Here is a 19,005-nt window from a genome sequence, read left to right as displayed (position 1 = left end):
TAATATTACATTTCAAAACAAAGTTTTGCAATTTCTTGCGATCCTCTGCAGTATCTACAATTAATTCTTTTAATTTTAATTTTATTCCAGCAATTTTTAAACATAATCTTACAAAAAATAAAATCCAAAAAATGGTACAAAATTAGAACATAGACATCGATGATAATTCAATTAAAAAAGTTATCAATTATTATTTATAGTACTACTTATTTTCTTAACTATATTCTTCTTCGGATTATTTCCTATCGCATGTACGGTTATAATTGTCTTTTACTTCTGTTCGGTGTTTGCTTTGCAAACTATTCTCTCTCTCTCAGCTTGTTGATTTTTATATTCTTTACAAGCGCTTTCTTCTCGAATCTGTTAAAAATATATTGCCGTTTTATAATCTCCAGTTTATATCTACTTAGTTTATCAGAAACCCATTTAACAGATATAATCACATTGCTTCAATTCTTTTAATCTTTCAATTCTTTTCGCTTCCTTGACATCATCTATCATGTAACTCTCCTCTCCCAACATCTTATTAAATGATTTCAGAAATTTCTCGATCCACTGGAATCTATATACTCGATATGTGAAAAATCCTAAAATTCCGACATCTCTATAGAGATTTGCATTATCATCTGTAAAGATGTATATTGTAATACATTGTACGAATAAATATGATGACGCAAATAAAATCAATCGTGATAACTGAGATGTTATTCATATTTCATTTATTTTTCAATTGAATATAAACCGCAAGGATTTATATATTTCATTTATTCTTCAATTGAGTATAAATCAAGGATTTATATTATTATAATAAGCAATAATACAAAAATAAAATATCAGTCAAGTATACATTTTTCGCTTAAAAGAACAAATAATACATATGTATTCATCAAAATAAAAATTTATGATGAGTTAACACATAAGTGAATATTAAATTTTGTTCCATTTAATTGAAACATCGTTGAAGATAAAACATAAGTACTTTATTATAGAATACTAACAGTATTCCGGGAAAAAAATCTTATATAATATATAGACATATTTTATATATAATTATATATGAAACATTTTCTCCGGGTATTTATATTTTAAAAAAATATTGCAATTACTTTTTTATTCAGAAATGCTAAAATAAAGAAATAATCATTTTAATGTGTAAAGCTTACAAATTCTGATTTTAATTGAAGTTACCTGCATTTAACTTTATTAAGCTCGAATATTTGTTGTAAGATGCAAAATGTTCCTCACAATTATTATTATAATAATATAACCCGTCAAAAATAATAATAAAGGTAATAAGTATGAAAAATTAATTGCAATATTATTGTTCTTATATGTAAAGATTAGTATTAAATTTAAATATTCATTAAATACAAAAGTTAATATTATCATAAGAAAGAAATAGGGCTCAGATGAGAATTAAAATGGATTTTGAAATTTTTTTTTATCCGAATGCTATTTTAAATAGCGAATACTTCTTTTTGGATTCAATTGGATTCAATTAGATTCAATTGGATGCAATTGGACCGAAAAATTGTATTTCCTATTCAAAATTTTGAATTGAACAGTATTCATAATACATAGAAAAAGCTAATATTATTTTTAAATTGAAAGATATAGAGATGCTCCATGCAATTCCTATAAATGAATAAAAATGCATTCAGGATTGAAAAGCGTTTATTTTAACATTCGTGAATTAATATTTCTGAAAATCTGAGTCAATTTCAATTCATTTCAATCCATTCTCGTTTGCTAGGGAGTCGATTAAGACAAAGCTATCATTTGTTCGACGCATGAGTAAATGAAGAGATCTGCTTTGTAATGTTCTATGTTCGTAATATAATAACCTTCATTATGCTGTTGGTTATCGGTTATATATTTCAAAACAAAATCTTGTTCTTTATTGTAATCCATTGCAGTATCTACAATCAATTTTTTAAATTTTAATTGTTTTAGTAATTTATTCAAGCACAATCTAACAACAACAAAAAAAGCAAGGCAAGAAACAATGTCACAAAACCGGAAAACAAATAAATAAATCGATCAAAATTCAACCAAAACAGTTATATATTCACCATTCGCTTCTATTTCCTTTGGATCAGTTCCTATCACATGTAAACTTAATTTTCTGAGATCATTTCCGTTCAGTGTATGTGTAAACCATTCTCGTAGCTCCTCGATTTTTACATGCTTTATTGCAATAGTTTTCTTCTCGGATCTGTCAAACATGTATTGCCGTTTCATAATCTCACTCCAGTTTCTATCTACTTCGTTTTTCAGAAACCCGCCATTGATACATTGCTTCAATTTTCTTATTATTAACGTTTCCTTGATAATATTTAATTCCTCTTGTGGGAACACTTCTAACATCTTACTAAACGACTTCAGAAATTCCTCGATCCGCTGATCCATGTATTCTGTTGTACATTTATGAGCCTCAATGTGAACAGTAATGGAAAGTCCTAAAATGCCATTGTCATCTCGACAAACGCAGAAGACCTTATTAGTAAGCTGTTCTTGGATACATAGTTGATTCCTTAATGGTTCTTGCATTATAATCTGAAGAGATGTATAGATGTGATGTATACGGATACAATCGAATGATGTTATTCATATTTTATTTACTTTAAATGTAAAATAAATATAAATAATGAATATAAACCAAGAATTCCATGGCAAGCATTCAAAATACATGAAGCGATATTATACAATACTTACGATTATCAAATCAAGTAATATAGACAATTCAATCGATGCGATATCGGCTTGATAATAATTTGTTATTACAGAATTTGTATCAGTTTTGTTCATATTTTTTAACTTGCAATAGGATGTGCCTAAGGGTATCCGACTGATTTTCACTTTGGGTATCGCATTAAGGATTAATGGAGAACATTTAATTTTTTGCATACAACTTTGTAAAGTCTCAATCGCAAATTTCTTCGTCATATCGCCTTGCACAAGACATTGAATGTATAGATGATCGGTGAAAGATTTCACAAATTTTTGAAATTCTTCAAAATTAATATCACGTAAAGCAATGTATGTGTCAATATGTGTATAATGGATAGTTTCTTTCAGTATCCATAATTTCACGCTTCTGTGAAAAGAAATAAAAATATATACATTGATTTTAATCAGAAATATAATTTGACATAATTCATTTTATAATATTATTTGTCATGATTAATATTAATAATGTATCACTAAATTTTTCTTAAATTTATGCAAGAATTTAATAATTCTTGCATATATAATTGTACAATTTTAATACAATTTTATAATTCTTGCATAATATTGTAATAATCCTTGATAAATAGTCAATACTTTATGAGTTTTTCAGGATTCATAAATTTGTTATAACATCTTTCAAGTTGTTGCACTTTGACAAATTCGAACAAGTGCTCCGTAACAATAGTTGAATAGTGCATCATATAATTTTTAATAATTGGCAAGAATTTCTGCAATATAAATAAAGTTGATGTACCCTGGTGAAAATTTTTCTCAAAATTTTTCAAAATTTCTATATAATTTTATAACTTTCTCACATTTTTTTATACGAATTGGAACATTCTCAGGAAATCTACATCTTTTCTCAGAATTTTTTATATATGTTAATTATAAATATCGTAAGATTTCTAAGATTTTTTGTAAGTATATTCTGATGAAATGTTATAAATCTAAAAAATGAAAAAATATTTTTTAAAAATTAGAGATGAGAAAAATTTCAGAATATTTCAGAATTCACTTGTATGAAAAATTCTGAGAGAAGATGCAAACTTTTCAAATATTTATGAGTATTTCTGAAAAATGTTCCAATTCGAATAAAAATTATGAGAAAAATTTTCACCAGAGATACCTTGAAATTATATTTGGAACTCCAACACATATTTTGAAACTATACTTACTAGTAATTTTTCGTTCCTTCCATTCATTTCTAATATAATACCTGTCTCATTAACAATGATATCATATTCAATCTCAGCCTTTACAATTGGAAATAATTCTGCCCTCAATATTTGTTTGAATACACTGCAGTACATTTCCATCAAAGCCTCACTGAAATATCAAATATAATCTGAATATTTTGTTAACAAGATACATAAATGATTATATAAAAATCACAATATTGATAATTAAAAGATAGAAATTAGTACATAGAATCTGCAATAGTACATTAACTACATTTAGTATAACTACTACTCAATGTAGTATTACTACAATTTTTATGTTTATTACTTACATCTTTGGCGACTGAAATTCCAGAGGGTAAGCAATAAATTGGAAGTTTATATAACATTTTGGCCAACTAAATTTCTGATAATGCCAAATCTGCATTAAATGAGTATCAGCTATTTTTATGGGATATTTTGGAGCCATCACAGGTATCGATAATAAAGAGGCGTTGCTAACGAATGTATTTGATAATGGCAAATGAAAATTTGGCAATGGTTCGATGGATTTCCAACGTTCGATCGACTTTTGTGATATTTTCCCATCTGTGTATACGGTATTGGTCCACAGATCGACTTTATTTAATCCAAGATGATCAAAATTTTTGTTGAAAATCATAATATTCATGGTCTCTGGCACTAAATAATCCAAACATTTTTGTATAGCTTCTGGGTCATACTCGAAGAAATTCTGCTTTCCAGTTATATAATCGCGCGGTGGATATAAATGCATATTCTTACACAAACAGTCTATATAATCATTATTATGTAACAATCTAAAAAGAACTTCCAAGTATAAATGACATTTTACAAATATATTTTATTGAGTTTTATTTTCTACACAACTCTATTTATTTCTTAAATTGATTTACCTAAAATTATTTTCTGTAATTTTATAAATCTCATCGTAAATTCTTTTTTGCGGACCTTTTCTCTTTAGTAAATTAATAAATGAAAATATTGCATCTAGAACTTCGTGCACATGCTGTAGTCCCTCATGGGAGAGATCTAAAATAAAATTAAATAATGTATATATAGAATTTTGTTCAAACTCGTCTTCAAGGTTATCACGTAAAAAACCGGAGCTCCACTGTTTCTTGCGTAGATAATCTATTAAGGAACCTTCTCCTTCATGCTTAATAATCCATAAGATATAACTGTTTGGTTTACTTTTGTACAAATGCAGTAGTGAAGGCATAGCCCATGTTATATGTAACTGTAAAAGACAATTTTTGTTTTGTAAATTTATTCAGGATGTATAAAAATAGTTCTTTTTGGATTTTGTGTGTTCAAGTCACATACTTGGCTGATATCTTTGACAGGTCTAACTTTATATACTTTTTGGAAAGCGGGAGTATTAAAAGGAATATTGTTTTTAAATTTGGTAAAATCATCGGGGGGCAGCCAGTTACTTGGTATATTAGCAAAGAACTTTGTAACATATTTTTCCAATGCATTTAGTGATAATGACGCCTATAAAAAGATACTACTATGTATTATATGTTATAAATTAAATATACTTAATAAATTAATTCTCCTATTTAATCAATTTAATTTTCATTTTGATGAACGATTTAAGTTATACTTGTATAACTAGCTTCATTCTGTGAGCGCTGTAATGACGCTCTCTAAATTTGTGTAGTTCATCGTATAATTTGTCTATTTTGTTGTCATCCACATTATTGCTCATTATTACTGAATAGGCCCACGCAAATTTATTGACTGGATGTCCAATTGGTACAGTAGAGCACAATATTCGATTTTTTCTGGGTATATCATAAGTTAAAGACGACTGCAAGTCTATATGAACATGACACATTAAAAGACTGCAACTTGCGGTAACATTACGATTATAATTTATGTACCATTTTTTAAAGCCTCTATCATCCGCTTTATGACATCTTTCTTCATCAAGGGTTTAATGAAAAAATGAGTAAAACGATCAAGAGCTGATGACAATTGGTCCTTTTGGATACCACTCTAATGAAATTTTTCAGAACTTTTATACTAATTAGATTACTTTTCAGAATTACTAAATCTACATCTTTTCTTAAAATTTTTCATATATTGTCATATAGTGTCAATATTCTAATAGTTCTAAAATGTCTTAATCTGTATTTCTGAAAAAATATCTTAAACTTCTTTAAATTTGATAAGATTTTTTCAAACATTATACATTATAGATAAATTTTATATATAAATCTAAGGTCCTGCTTTTTATTATCTGATTAATTTGTAGTTAGGTTCAACTTCATGTTTTATCCAATGGATCTATGATATAATGTCATGTGTCCATTGGGTGAAATATCTATAGATTAATAAGTTTAATTACAAGTTAACCAAATAATATAAATATCCGGCCTAAAAATTTCTAAATACAAAATTCTAGAAAAGATGTAAACTTTGACACTTCTAAAAAGTTCTAATAAGTATATATAAGACAAATTTTCTAAAAAATAATAATATTAAGAAATTCTGAAAAATTCTAACTTCTCTTCTTTACATAAAATTTCTGAAAAATTATATTAAAAATTTTGAGAAAAATTTTCACCAGGGCAAAGTAAAATGTTGTATGTTCGTAATCCGTTATACTATTAGTACATCCTTCATGCTCATTGATAAATTCAATAAAATCATTTTCCTACAAGTAAAATAGCACTTAAGCATTTATATCTATAAGAATAAATTTTATAATAAATTCACGCATCATTTTAATTACATGTTCATATTTTTCGGATCCTCTAGAAACCATATATTCAACAAAACGTGAAAGATCTGGAATTTCTGTATCGCTGAATTTGCCTACTCCCACGTTTAAGCCACATTCTACCTGTGTTAAAAAAAATTCATACATACACATTTACACATTACATATTACACATATGGTGTTAAGCCGAAAATGAACATTGCACAATTAATAGGATTATCCGTAAACAATTTTAAATTAAGCATTTAGAAATGAATCTTTGAAAATATCTTACAGATAATAGAAATCAAATTTTTCAAACGAGAATTTCTGATAAAACTATAATAATATGTGAATTTTAGATTCTAGCTGAGGTATACTCAGTGAACACAAGTTATATGTAACATATCTTTTAGTTGTGATTTCCCAATATAACTATAACATACATTCTTATTATATTACAGTTATATTGTTGAGCAGGAAATTACAACTAACAAGTACGTTACATGTAACTTTGTGTTCACTGAGATAGATTTTTATGATTTTATAGGACTTTGTTCAATATTACAATTCTAATGAACTTTTAATTATATAAAAGAAGAATACAAGGAATAATCTAAAATACAAATTAAATTGTCTTATTGATTTAAGCTGGATCTTAATGATTAAATAATACTTCAGCGTAAATTTTTATACATATCCTCTGCAAATTGTACGCCGAAATTATTTTCAGTCTTGAAATGCAATCCTCAGAAACGTTTAATCATTTCCATTAATCTGTACATAATCCTGAAATGGGATATATTAATACATTATAAATTAAACTGATAAGCAACTTAATGACAATAATGCTAATAGATAAGCAAAGAACTGTAAATAATTTGATGCTGATATAAGTTTATTTATTACGAAATGACTTATTATTTAACATCAAATTATTTACAACTGTTTGAAATGCTTATTAGCACTAATATCATTAAATTGCTTATTAATTTAATTTATCTTAGTTTAGAATTGCCTTTCAAGATTGAAAATGATTTTGATAAGCAGTTTGCATATCAGCTGGATACACACACACATATATATATATATATATATATATACATTCGCACCAAAGTATTTATATATATAAGCATTTATAGATCCTGTAATTTAAATTTAACTGAAAAATTAATAATAATAAAATAAATTTTTTTCATTATTTATTGTTAATTATGTAATTCATATCTTATGACACTATTATTATATTTTATTTATATATACCGTCAATTCATCTTTTTTAACTGCAGAAGGAGCATTATTTTTTTCATTGTTTTTGTCACTATCATCTTCATCTTTATTTTCATTCTCGGATATTAACAAAGCTGTTAATCCGTTTTGTAATTTGATAACTCTAAATTTGAAAAACAAAAGAAATATATAATGAAATGCTAAGACATATCTGAAAATATTGATATAAGAAAAACCTAATTGTTTCTTATAAAAGATGTAACATTTCTCTCAAAAGAAGTCATCAAATTATGATAATTAATGTTTCTCATATTTTCCAGCAAATGAGAATAGATTGAAATGAATTGAAATAGATTCAGATTTTCAGGAATATTCACGAATGTTAAAATGAATGCTTTTCAATCCTGAATGCATTTTTATTCATTTATAGGAATTGCATTTTCTATGCCTTTCAATTTAAAAATAATATTATCTTTTTCTGTGTATTGTGAATACTTCAATTCAAAATTTTGAATAGGAAATGCAGTTTTTCAATTGCATCCAATTGAATCTAATTGAATCCAATTGAATCCAATTAAATCCAAAAGAAAGTATTCGCTAAAAAGTATGCTTTAAAACGCATTCAGATAGAAAAAAATTTCAATCCATTTTAATCCATTTTAATCTTGTTGAATTATCATATCGATCGAAATTGTACTTCCTTTATAGAAATTTAATACTAGTACTAGCGAATTAATCATTTATTTTGGCTATTTTGAATATTAAAAGTACTAGCTATTAATGTATATAGTATATACTTTTAATAATATTCAGAATAAGTGATTAATTGGCCAATACTAAGGGTTATTACTGAGAAAGAGTATTATATTTGCTCTCGCTATATCTTTGCTATATCTTACCTATATTCCATCAAATCATTCTTTGATTTAGTGGGCGTCTCCAGATATTCGACTTGATAACGCTCATTGCTTGTATCGATCTCCATCTCCATTATGATATCGATACGCAGATGATAAAAACGAAAATGAGATCTATTAGTTCAATATGATCCGATCAAAGAATTCACAATAAGATATTCAATCGTTTTCAACTTAATTCTTTTCCAATAGATTATTTTAATCAGCACTCTAACTGATACTTTTATTCTTTCTGTATGGCATCTGCTTTCAAAATTCGAAAAGGTCAATACAGTCAATATCTTCGTATACATTGTAAACAGAAGGGGCAGATAATAAGCAAAGTCTTAAATATGTTTACATATTTATATTATATATTTATGATAATCTATAAGGCGCGATTCACAATTTCTTCTTAAAAGCGAGCAAACTTCAATATAATTATAATATATAACATATAATATATAATCAGAAATTAATTTATAACATAAAATTTATTACATAAAATCAAATTTCTAAATATATTATAATTAGTCTATTCTAATTTTTTTCCGTATTAAACAGCAGAAATTTAATAATATCTATTATAGCAGCAAAATATAAAACAGGAATCACTAATAATTACTAATAATTATTAATTATCCATTAAATTAATTAGAATGTAATCCAATTCATCCAAAAAATTGCTGTTTTCGAATTCAATTTTATTCAAATTCAATTATAACTGATTTGCTTAGTTTTCTTTTGCGCTATAAAACTTTTAAAACTTAGCCGCTTATATATGCATTTTCGAACGTTGGATTCTTCTGTTTCTATTGTTATCGCTATTGTTATTTCTATCGCTATTGGGCTATCGCTACTGTCTCGCATTGTGTTTAAGACTTAAGGCTCCTAAATAGTCACCACAGCCATATTGAATCATAACGACAAAAGTGACAAATGACACGTTAATTTTCATTACATGCCATTTAAATAAAGATAAATAAAGATAATTTCGATAAAACAAAAAATGAAGATTGTTTTAAAATTTTGTCCAAAAAAATGGACAAAAACTATGCTTATCCCCCCTGACAGTCAGTAAATAATCATAAAAAGTGATAAAAGACACGTGAAAGTAAGCCACATGCATTAAATAAAAGCACTTCATATTTTTTATCACTTCATATTTTTTATCACTTTTTATGATTTATTGACTGTTAGGGAGGATAAGCATATTATAGTTTTCGTCTACAAATGTTAAAGCAATCTCATCATTTTGTTTTATCCAAATTATCTTTATAAATGACACGTAAAAAAAATTAACGTGTCATTTCTCTTTTGACGTCACGATTCAATATGATTGTGATGACTATTTTCAGGAACCTTAAGTTCTCCCTCATTGAGCAAATAAGTTCTTGCATTTGATTGGCATATATATTCCGTTAGATCTAAATTTCGTTATATCTAAAAATATAGACCAAACATATGCAAAAACTCACTATAATGCATGTAGGAACACAGAATAAGACAAGTGATAAATTTCCGACGAGTTGGAATTCTATGTACTTATATCGCCTTACAATAGCCTACCAATCAGCGTTCAGATTTTTCATTCTGTTTATATGTGCTATCTTGAAGCAGATGAAAGAATATACTACAGTGTATATACGAGATCAGATTAGTAGGCATTTTTATTTCTTTCATTGTGCTACGGGAAACGACAATTATCGCTTATTTCTACTACCTATTCCTACATTTCCTATCGCTATTCTTATCACTGTTGCCTCGCATTGTGTTATAGGGCTTAAGTGTTCTCGCTTTTAAAATTGGCGCACGCGCGAGCGCACAAAAGGACGCGTTTGCGAACGCGCAGTCAAATGAGCAACGCTGCGATTGGCTAATACGTTTCCCACGCTTGCCATTGGCCAATTTCACGCAACGCTCTCGATAACGTCCCGCCAGCGGCCAGCTGTTGGAGTTACGTTTGTTTGAAATCAAACGGCAACCGTAACCCGTTGGTTGCTGAGTGCGCCCGAATTTCCCGCAATTCCTGTCATGCCCGACCAGTTGTAGAGACGTTCGGGAGCATCTACGTTTCGTCGCGGAACGCGAAGAAACCGGGACGGACGCGCGCACGTTGTTATTTATCACAGTCTTTTATTGTTACCCGGTTTATTTTGTCCCGGCGGTGGAGTTCCACGATCCCATACACATTGTTGACTGAATTTCGTGCGTGAGGGATATCATCGCGCAAGTCACGACGATAATGGCTACAATCAGGATACACCAGGAGGATCAGGAGAATCGCATTACCGGCGATTTGCGCGGACGCGGGAAGGAGAACCTCGCCACCGCCACCGCTGCCGTGAGCACACAAACACAAGTATTGCACCAGGCGAAACGCGCCGTCCTCGGAGTCCTGCACAACAATTGCCCTCGGAACGGAACGAAGCCTGTACGTAAAGCCATTTCTCGTCTCTTTCGCTTTGCTCTCCGAAATCGCGAACCATGTTTCTGATATATGCCGTTCGCGCCTTCACACTGGATTCTTGAAAGATTCCATCTCGATGCTGTCATGAATTGAAATTAATTATTGTAGATTAATAGAGATTTATTAGTTGCAATCTTCATAATTATTTTCCTCTGGTAGATCTTTCTATTGCGATTGTAGAGATTAAATTAGCTTCTCTTTACTTATTACAGTTTAATTTAACATGTAAGATAAGTTTTTGTATTTTTACTCTGTAAAAGTTTGTATATTATGAATTAAAAAACTTGCCTTAGTTGATTATTTTTCGAGGAGAATCAAGTATTGCATTGAATATTTATTATTGCTAAATGATTTGCAGCAGAAAGTTAAGTGTCAGAAATTCATATGTGTTATAAAATTTCTTCTGTTATAAAATATCTTTCTTTTTTAGCAGGAGATCTACAAAGATGAGAAGTATGTCAAAGCTAAACCATTTATATCTATGCAATCGGAGTCTTTCAAAATTTATGAAGAAGACTTTTATAAGAAGGAAGAACCAACCTTCAAAATTTATGAGGATAAATTAGAAGAAGAGACATCTGTCGCCCTTAGAAACTCAAAGGAGAACAAGGAAATAAAAGAAACAATAGCAAAGTCTGAGAAAGAACAGCCAAGATTAGAAATACACACTATAGATAGCACTTCTACTTATGCGTTTTGTAATAAGATCAAAGAAGTTGATCAAAAAAAGAAGGATGATATTTTATCGAAAGATAGTCCCATGTCCCTGGGAATGTCATTGGAGAAATCTCTCACATATAGCAGTTCTTCCAACGAGGAGTATAGACTCAGAAGAGAATGTAATAAAGAATTGAGAATTAATATCTTTGATGTAGATGAATATAGAGCTGACATATACAATTATTTACGAACATCAGAGGTATATGCTTGTTTTTATTCTATATTAATTTGTATAAATTAATATTAAACGAGATGTTTGGAAAACATTTCGTTTAATATTAATCCTGGAAAATTCTGGAAAACATGAAATTTTTAGGGGATTTCTTTTCTATTCCTGAAAATCAGAAATTTTCATCAATTCAATTTTTATGAAATTTTATCAAGACTCGGAAATTTTTGAAATTTTACATTTTATATTTAAATTCTATCTTTTTCTAAAAACTTTCTCCGAATAATCTTTTTTTTTTTTGACAATGCAAAATGACAATCAACAATAGTTAGCAATAAATATAACAATAAATATGGCATTCATGTATATTCACTCTTACATATCTCACAGATTTTTTTCTAAAAAAAAAATCAGGTTGACATAATAGAAGACATTACTCAAAATAGAGTAATTCATTGATATCACATTATAATGCTCATTCATTATATAATATTAAGCTATAGGTTTTACAGCTCTAATTGTAGAAAATGATAAGATGTAGTCTATTATTGTAAAATTATATCTATTGTGGAATCTCTGTTCTTTTATTAATTTTCAATATTTTAATTTATATTGCACACAAATTTCACTTCTTTATTTTAAAGTTGCATTAAAAATTCTCTAATCTTGGAATTTTTAACAAAAACACCTAAAAATAATCCAGAAATTTTCGAGGAAATTTTTACAAAATCTCGATAAATACTTTATTAAAGTAAATTTATTTAACAAGACAATTTAATTTTTAACATACACACACACACAACACACACACGATTGGGTCATTCATATCCTGTATTTTTTTCCTCGACTAAACTAAAATTATCAAATTATATAACATTTATATATAATTTTTTTAAATAGACAATCATACAAATTATTTTCTAAAGAAATGTTAAAAATATATGTAAAAATAATTTTTATATGTTTGTTAAAGTGTTGAAAATTAATTTGAATATAAATAACCCATCATGTGCAATAAAGGAAAATCGCGTGTATTGAGGGTTAATAAAAATTTAATATTAAGTTAATAATGTTTAATCTAAATACATTTTTCATATATATTTTTTATTATGAAAAGAATAACTCTCATTCTATATCTAGAGAAAAAAATCTCTGGAAAATTTTTATTTATTTCAATACTAAAATTTCTATTATCTTTTTTCAGTCACTACATAGACCAAAACCTGGTTATATGAAGAAACAACCTGATATTACGTATTCAATGAGATCTATATTAATAGATTGGCTTGTAGAGGTAGCTGAAGAATATCGATTACAGGACGAGACACTTTACTTGGCCATTTCATATATTGATCGCTTTTTATCGTACATGAGTGTTGTAAGATCAAAATTACAACTTGTTGGGACTGCCGCTATGTTTATTGCAGCGTGAGTTTATTTTGAATAATCATACTTTGATAAAATCTGCATACGACAATTCTTATTGAATATAAATTGTTTGACACTTTAATTTTTTAATGAAATTCTATTTTATAAAAATAATGTATTTATCTAATAGGAAATACGAGGAGATTTATCCTCCCGATGTAGGAGAATTTGTATATATCACAGATGATACATATTCAAAAACACAAGTGATAAAAATGGAAAATTTGATATTGAGAGTTTTATCATTCGATTTAACTGTACCGACGCATGTTACATTTCTTATGGAATACTGTATCAGCAATAACTTATCGGATAAAATTAAATTTTTGGCAATGGTAAGTTTTAATGAGTGAATATAAATAATTTGATATTTAATGTTGCTGTATTTTCTGAAATTTCTTAGGAATGTATAATTTTTACAAAAAATAACTGAAATTGGAAATTTCCATTTTTCGTACAAAAAAATTTTTATATACATGTGTAAATATGTTTCAATTCAATATTCATATTTAATAATAATATTGCTGTATAATTTAAATGAAAATTTTATAATTTTTTATCTTAATTATCTTTTTTTAAAATGTTAACTTGTAATATTTTATTCAGAGATTCTACATCAAACTTTTTGTATTATTTTCAAATACTATATAGAAAAATTGTAGTTTTTTTCATAATTTTTTCATTTTTTATTAAAAAATATATGTAATATTCTTAATTTTTTTCTTTTCTTAATTTTTAAGAAGTTTCATACATATTTTGTTATTTTAGTACTTATGTGAGTTGTCAATGCTGGAGGGAGATCCATACTTACAATATTTGCCCAGTCACTTGGCTGCGTCCGCGATAGCACTAGCGCGGCATACGTTTCATGAAGAGATTTGGCCACACGAATTGGAACTGTCAACTGGATACAATTTAAAAACTCTTAAGGAATGTATTGCGTACTTGAACAGAACCTTCTCCAATGCTCCTAACTTTCAGCAAACAGCAATACAGGAGAAGTATAGAAGCAGCAAGTAAGTACAAATATTAAAAATTATATACACATATATATATATATATAATAGATTATATAACACACATAATATAATCCATTGATATATCCATTGATATATAATTAAATATATAGATAGTAACATGTATCTTTTTTTATGTGTGTGAGCTCTCGTAGATGTATTTTATATATATTATAATTTTATTATGATAGATTACAGGATGTTTGAAAATTTTAATGAAATAATTTTTCCTTAGATACGGTCATGTATCTATGCTGTTGCCTCGTAGTACCGAGGCGGTATCATGCGAGGATGAAGATGAAGAAGGAAACGCTTAGTAAAAAATATTGTCAGACACAGGATTAAAATAATTTTTTTCTGTGTCTTTACGTTGATAATTGAATAACGAACCTCCCGAAACAACTCCACATACACTGAAAATGGAGGAGGGGATCAGGGCAAGACTTGATCTGCCATTCTGACAAAATAGGAGAAAAATCATACGATTTATTTCTTTCTGTTGGCTGTTGCAGTCAGGTCGGTACATTTGCGAGAGCAAATTGATACCTGACTCTCCTACCTTCATCGCACATTATTTTATATCATCGTCTTCTTATTAAGTCATGGCCTAACGAAAATTTTCATAATTTAGAGTTTCTTCATATCGATGTGAAACTCTAGCCAAAAAGAAAAAGAGGGAGAAAGAGAGATAATACATTATCTAGAAATTGTATTTTTATAAGTACTTTTTAGAGGATTAAAACAAACGCGATACATGCAAACGGCTAAAAATTCGATTGCAAGTAAACCGTTCCAATAATAAGAATCGTAAGCAAAGCGATTTTATATTTATTATTATCGTTTTACCATTAGGCATGTACCATTTAACGGTAAAAACGACATATTCTGTTTGAGATATTCCAGCGAAATTAATTTGCAATTAATTATTTCGATCAATTTTTCAGTCCTTGTACAGTTATTTATTTACAACATTCTAGGTACCATAATATCAAATGCGTAGTTTGTTTTATTAGAAGTTAAGGTGTATCTTTTATATATATATATATCTCTGTATTACATTATATACAAGAATATTAGATTATACGCTGTGCAAGATTACATTGTCAATTCTTTCCTGGCGCAAATCGTTTTTTGAATTTTTCTTTCAAGAACACGCGTGCCATTTTTTTACAACCAGTCGTTCATAGTGTATGAATGTAAATGAATCGCACATATTCGCAGTAATTAATATACATTCATTTCGATGACGCACATTTTCGACCGTATTGACGTGCAATATTGCACAGCATAAATTACCGCATTTTAATATAGCACAAAATACCTAAGTGTTCATCAAATCTAATATGCATGAGAATATGTTCATATGAAAAATTTAAATACAGATATAAAAAAATGTTATGGAATCATATATCGTTACATGATTATACGTTCAGTTCTATATTAATTGTAAATTTTATGATCTGCTCCACAAAGTTTAATATAACTGACGTGGCATGAGGACTAGAATTTTTCCAAAGATTACTGTTGATGAACTAAAAAATATAACTAGCTTCCAAGATAGGCCAAGACATAAAATAAAAATTGTTGCCGCTTCTTACATATATTGAAAATTACAAATAACGTAAAAAATGTTATTTAACTCCGAAAGAAATGTTTATTAAAATTAAAATTAAATCTCGAAAAGCAATCCCTTTCAGAAAAATCTTTCAAACCAAAATTCTATCTATTAAGATTTTTCTCTAGTGTACTCGAGAATTCAAAACGTGATATATGCGAATGTTTTTTATATTATATTTTCATATACATCTGACGTAGTGCGTTCTAAACCACGTTTAAATATTATATTCGGAACCGTTTCGACGTAATACAAAATCATTGTATCAAACGTTTCCGTAGCGAATTTATAAATGAAAGCATGACATTAATATAACAATTGTAAATAATGCCCAAAGATCATTCTTTTTACGAAGGACGAAGGTCTTGGAAGGACACTTTTTGAAGGAATAAAGACGAAGAATGAAATACAGAACACAGTAATATTTTTTTCTTCACTTTTGTATTAAAAATGCTTCAACAGTACCCAAAAATTTATTCATAGAGCAACGTGCGTTTCTCGGAAAAGAATTCAAACAACCTCTCTGTCAGCGCATTATAAAAACGTAACAAGTAGTATAAAATGAAGCAATTAAAAATTGATAATTAGTGTCGAGAGCGAGAGCAATTATTATATACTTATGATTAAAACCTTATAGCAGAAGTATAATGAGGCGCACATTCTACTCATCATCAACGGCGATATAGGGAAGATTGGTACGTATAATTTCTTTTGTTAAATGTTTTTTTTTGTATCACTGGTATGTTGAAGAGTTCTATGCTTGATCTGGAATAGGAGATATGATATGATTAGATGATTGATACGAAGAACAGGGATTACATTTGGAGCCACAAGGTGCAGGATTATCTAGGCAGTTATCGGTCAGAGGTGTCGTTAGTGTGTTGTTGCATACTGTAACGCACGAACGATTTTTTTTTTTCGTTTTTCATTACGGCACAATTAATGTAATTCTACTGTTGTTTACACTCATTGGGATCATCGCCTTGTTTCCCACCTGAAGGCGCATTAACAGGAGAAGATGCCTCCTCTTCCTCGTCCTCCTCGTCTTCATCATCATCTCCTTCATCCTCATCCTCATAATCCTCATCTTCATCATCTAAACCTTCGCCTGAAATTAAATTTGTCTCATAATGAAAATATTCGCGAAAATAAACACAAGAATATATTAACTACAGATATACTTTGAAATTTAAATGTTAATCAACCTTATATGTCGCATGTTAAGTTTTTTTAATAAAAAAATTGTTGCACCATATCTATTATGTTCACAATAAGAAATTGTATCAATATAATCATGGACATTACCTGTATAGTAAAGTACAGCTCTAGGAACTATGCGTTCTCTAATATAATGGCCTAATTCAAAATCGCTGGTTAGTAAAGCTTGAGTATCATCATCCATATCAGCTTCCGAGTCTTCTGGCACTGAAAATATTTAAAGCAAAATTAAATTGCAAGTCAAGTATGTTTTTTTAGTTTTACACAGAAAACTAAAAAATAGGTATAATATTAATTACCAATTGGTGGACTAAAGAAATTAAAGAAGGAATCGTTTTGAACAGTTTTCGTCACAGTACGCATGGATCCTCGAGATTTATGCTTCTGATTTTTCTTAATAGTTTTAATTGTAACATTCTTGCCTTTTTTCCAATCAATTACGCAACCCTATGAGAAAATTCTCGCGTTTAGTATCATAATTATTTGAAAATCGATTAGATAGTAAAAGTTTACTTTGCATTTATATATCTCCGGTCCTTCGAAACTGAATGGATCATTCTTATCTGGAGTACATTTCATGATATATTCTTTAGTGAGTATTGTGTTTGAAAAATATTCGTTGGGCGTAAAATAGAATTCGAGAATAAATCCCTAAAAAAAATATTAATTTAATTAAACTCCTTAAATCAAACTCCTTTTTTAATTGTTAATTATATCATTTTGTTCCACAACTTACCATTGGATTCGATGGCAGAAATTTTACTTTGATATCATGTAGATGCTTCAAGATCGGTTCATCATGTTCCTGAACCATTTCAGATAGCGTACTTACATTCTTAAATATTGTTAGCCAGAAATCGGGGATGCCTTTAGTATCATCCTCATTCTCCGTTCTAAAATACATTATACAAATTAGTATGCAGTAATTAATTACATATCTAACAAATCATATCTAATCTTAGATACATGTAAGCAGATATACATTATTTAAAAAAACAATAACATACGATTCCTTTGTTTCAACAGAATCCTCGATCTTTGCCTTCTCTTTCATATAATTATTTAGCGTTTCTTCATCATCATCGCTATCCCAAACGCATTGCTCATCGGTTGGTTCATAAGCACCCGATACTATCTCACATCGCTTCTCATATAAGGGCGCACACATTTTATAGTATTCACATTCCAAGGCATGGACCTCCTCGTAAAATTTAGCCTCAATGTTAGTGGTGACGAGTTGCAATTGTTTCAATGCCTTGATCCTGCGTTTAACAGGAGCAGGAAGAGACTGCATTTGCTAAAAATACAATTGAACTTGTAAAACTTTATTACAATCAAATCTATTTTGATATTTTATATTTTATTAAGCTTTACTAAATGTTTCCATTTCTTTTTAATTTAATAAACAATAGCAAATTTATTGATAAGATACAGAGCGCAAATCAATAGTGATGAAAAAACATTAATATAAAATTTTATTTAAATTGGAAGAAGTTACGGATGACATTCACTATTCAACTATTCATTCAGTTAAAAATTGTCAGTCAAATGGGATGTAAAAGCAAATAAGCATCACGGGAAAAGCATGCGGATCAGAAAAAGATTTT

General features: G+C 28.4%; 3 protein-coding genes across 6 annotated transcripts in view; 1 reads left to right on the top strand and 2 right to left on the bottom strand.

Moving 5' to 3' along the window:
* Window positions 1–1,761: 1,761 nt before the first annotated feature.
* LOC108688407 (nardilysin-like) lies at window positions 1,762–10,532 on the bottom strand. The gene is made up of 15 exons (XM_018194654.1): window positions 10,486–10,532; window positions 8,766–8,897; window positions 7,900–8,029; window positions 6,670–6,780; window positions 6,502–6,591; window positions 5,816–5,930; window positions 5,536–5,750; window positions 5,253–5,423; window positions 4,823–5,166; window positions 4,241–4,726; window positions 3,906–4,056; window positions 3,325–3,458; window positions 2,716–3,097; window positions 2,073–2,556; window positions 1,762–1,919 (listed from the first exon to the last, which is right to left on the bottom strand). The coding sequence occupies exons 1-15, from the start codon at window positions 10,530–10,532 to the stop codon at window positions 1,762–1,764; spliced, it is 3,150 nt and encodes a 1,049-aa protein (XP_018050143.1).
* A 192-nt stretch (window positions 10,533–10,724) lies between these two features.
* LOC108689375 (cyclin-A2) lies at window positions 10,725–15,324 on the top strand. Its single transcript, XM_018196119.1, has 6 exons — window positions 10,725–11,196; window positions 11,666–12,151; window positions 13,326–13,549; window positions 13,680–13,884; window positions 14,318–14,565; window positions 14,801–15,324. The coding sequence occupies exons 1-6, from the start codon at window positions 11,008–11,010 to the stop codon at window positions 14,880–14,882; spliced, it is 1,434 nt and encodes a 477-aa protein (XP_018051608.1). The 5' UTR covers window positions 10,725–11,007; the 3' UTR covers window positions 14,883–15,324.
* A 1,278-nt stretch (window positions 15,325–16,602) lies between these two features.
* Window positions 16,603–19,005, bottom strand: part of LOC108690871 (nucleosome assembly protein 1-like 1-A) — a 4,288-nt gene continuing 1,885 nt past the window's right edge. For 3 of the 4 annotated variants that reach the window (XM_018198388.1, XM_018198414.1, XM_018198397.1), the window contains 6 exons: window positions 18,406–18,695; window positions 18,135–18,291; window positions 17,912–18,049; window positions 17,698–17,845; window positions 17,486–17,605; window positions 16,603–17,288 (listed from right to left, as the gene is read on the bottom strand). In XM_018198388.1, the coding sequence (XP_018053877.1) occupies window positions 17,131–17,288; window positions 17,486–17,605; window positions 17,698–17,845; window positions 17,912–18,049; window positions 18,135–18,291; window positions 18,406–18,695 (1,011 nt within the window). In that variant the 3' untranslated portion in view covers window positions 16,603–17,130. The remainder of the gene's footprint in view (window positions 17,289–17,485; window positions 17,606–17,697; window positions 17,846–17,911; window positions 18,050–18,134; window positions 18,292–18,405; window positions 18,696–19,005) is intronic. The other variant, XM_018198406.1, reaches the window with a different exon arrangement.

The sequence above is a fragment of the Atta colombica genome, unplaced genomic scaffold (genome assembly GCF_001594045.1).
Source record: "Atta colombica isolate Treedump-2 unplaced genomic scaffold, Acol1.0 scaffold105, whole genome shotgun sequence".
In the NCBI taxonomy this organism is placed as follows: Eukaryota; Metazoa; Arthropoda; class Insecta; order Hymenoptera; family Formicidae; genus Atta; species Atta colombica.
The sequence above is the reverse complement of the archived record's forward strand: the minus strand, read 5'-3'. Positions and strand labels throughout refer to the sequence as shown.

Coding starts and splice junctions, on each gene's coding strand:
- LOC108688407 (XM_018194654.1), bottom strand. CDS start 10,532: ATGCGAGGCAACAGTGATAAGAATAGCGATAGGAAATGTAGGAATAG. Junction 4,057..4,240: donor GAATTTCAGTCGCCAAAGAT/GTAAGTAATAAA, acceptor TTGATATTTCAG/TGAGGCTTTGATGGAAATGT. Junction 3,098..3,324: donor AATCCTGAAAAACTCATAAA/GTATTGACTATT, acceptor TTCTTTTCACAG/AAGCGTGAAATTATGGATAC.
- LOC108689375 (XM_018196119.1), top strand. CDS start 11,008: ATGGCTACAATCAGGATACACCAGGAGGATCAGGAGAATCGCATTACC. Junction 12,152..13,325: donor ATTATTTACGAACATCAGAG/GTATATGCTTGT, acceptor ATCTTTTTTCAG/TCACTACATAGACCAAAACC. Junction 13,885..14,317: donor AAATTAAATTTTTGGCAATG/GTAAGTTTTAAT, acceptor TTGTTATTTTAG/TACTTATGTGAGTTGTCAAT.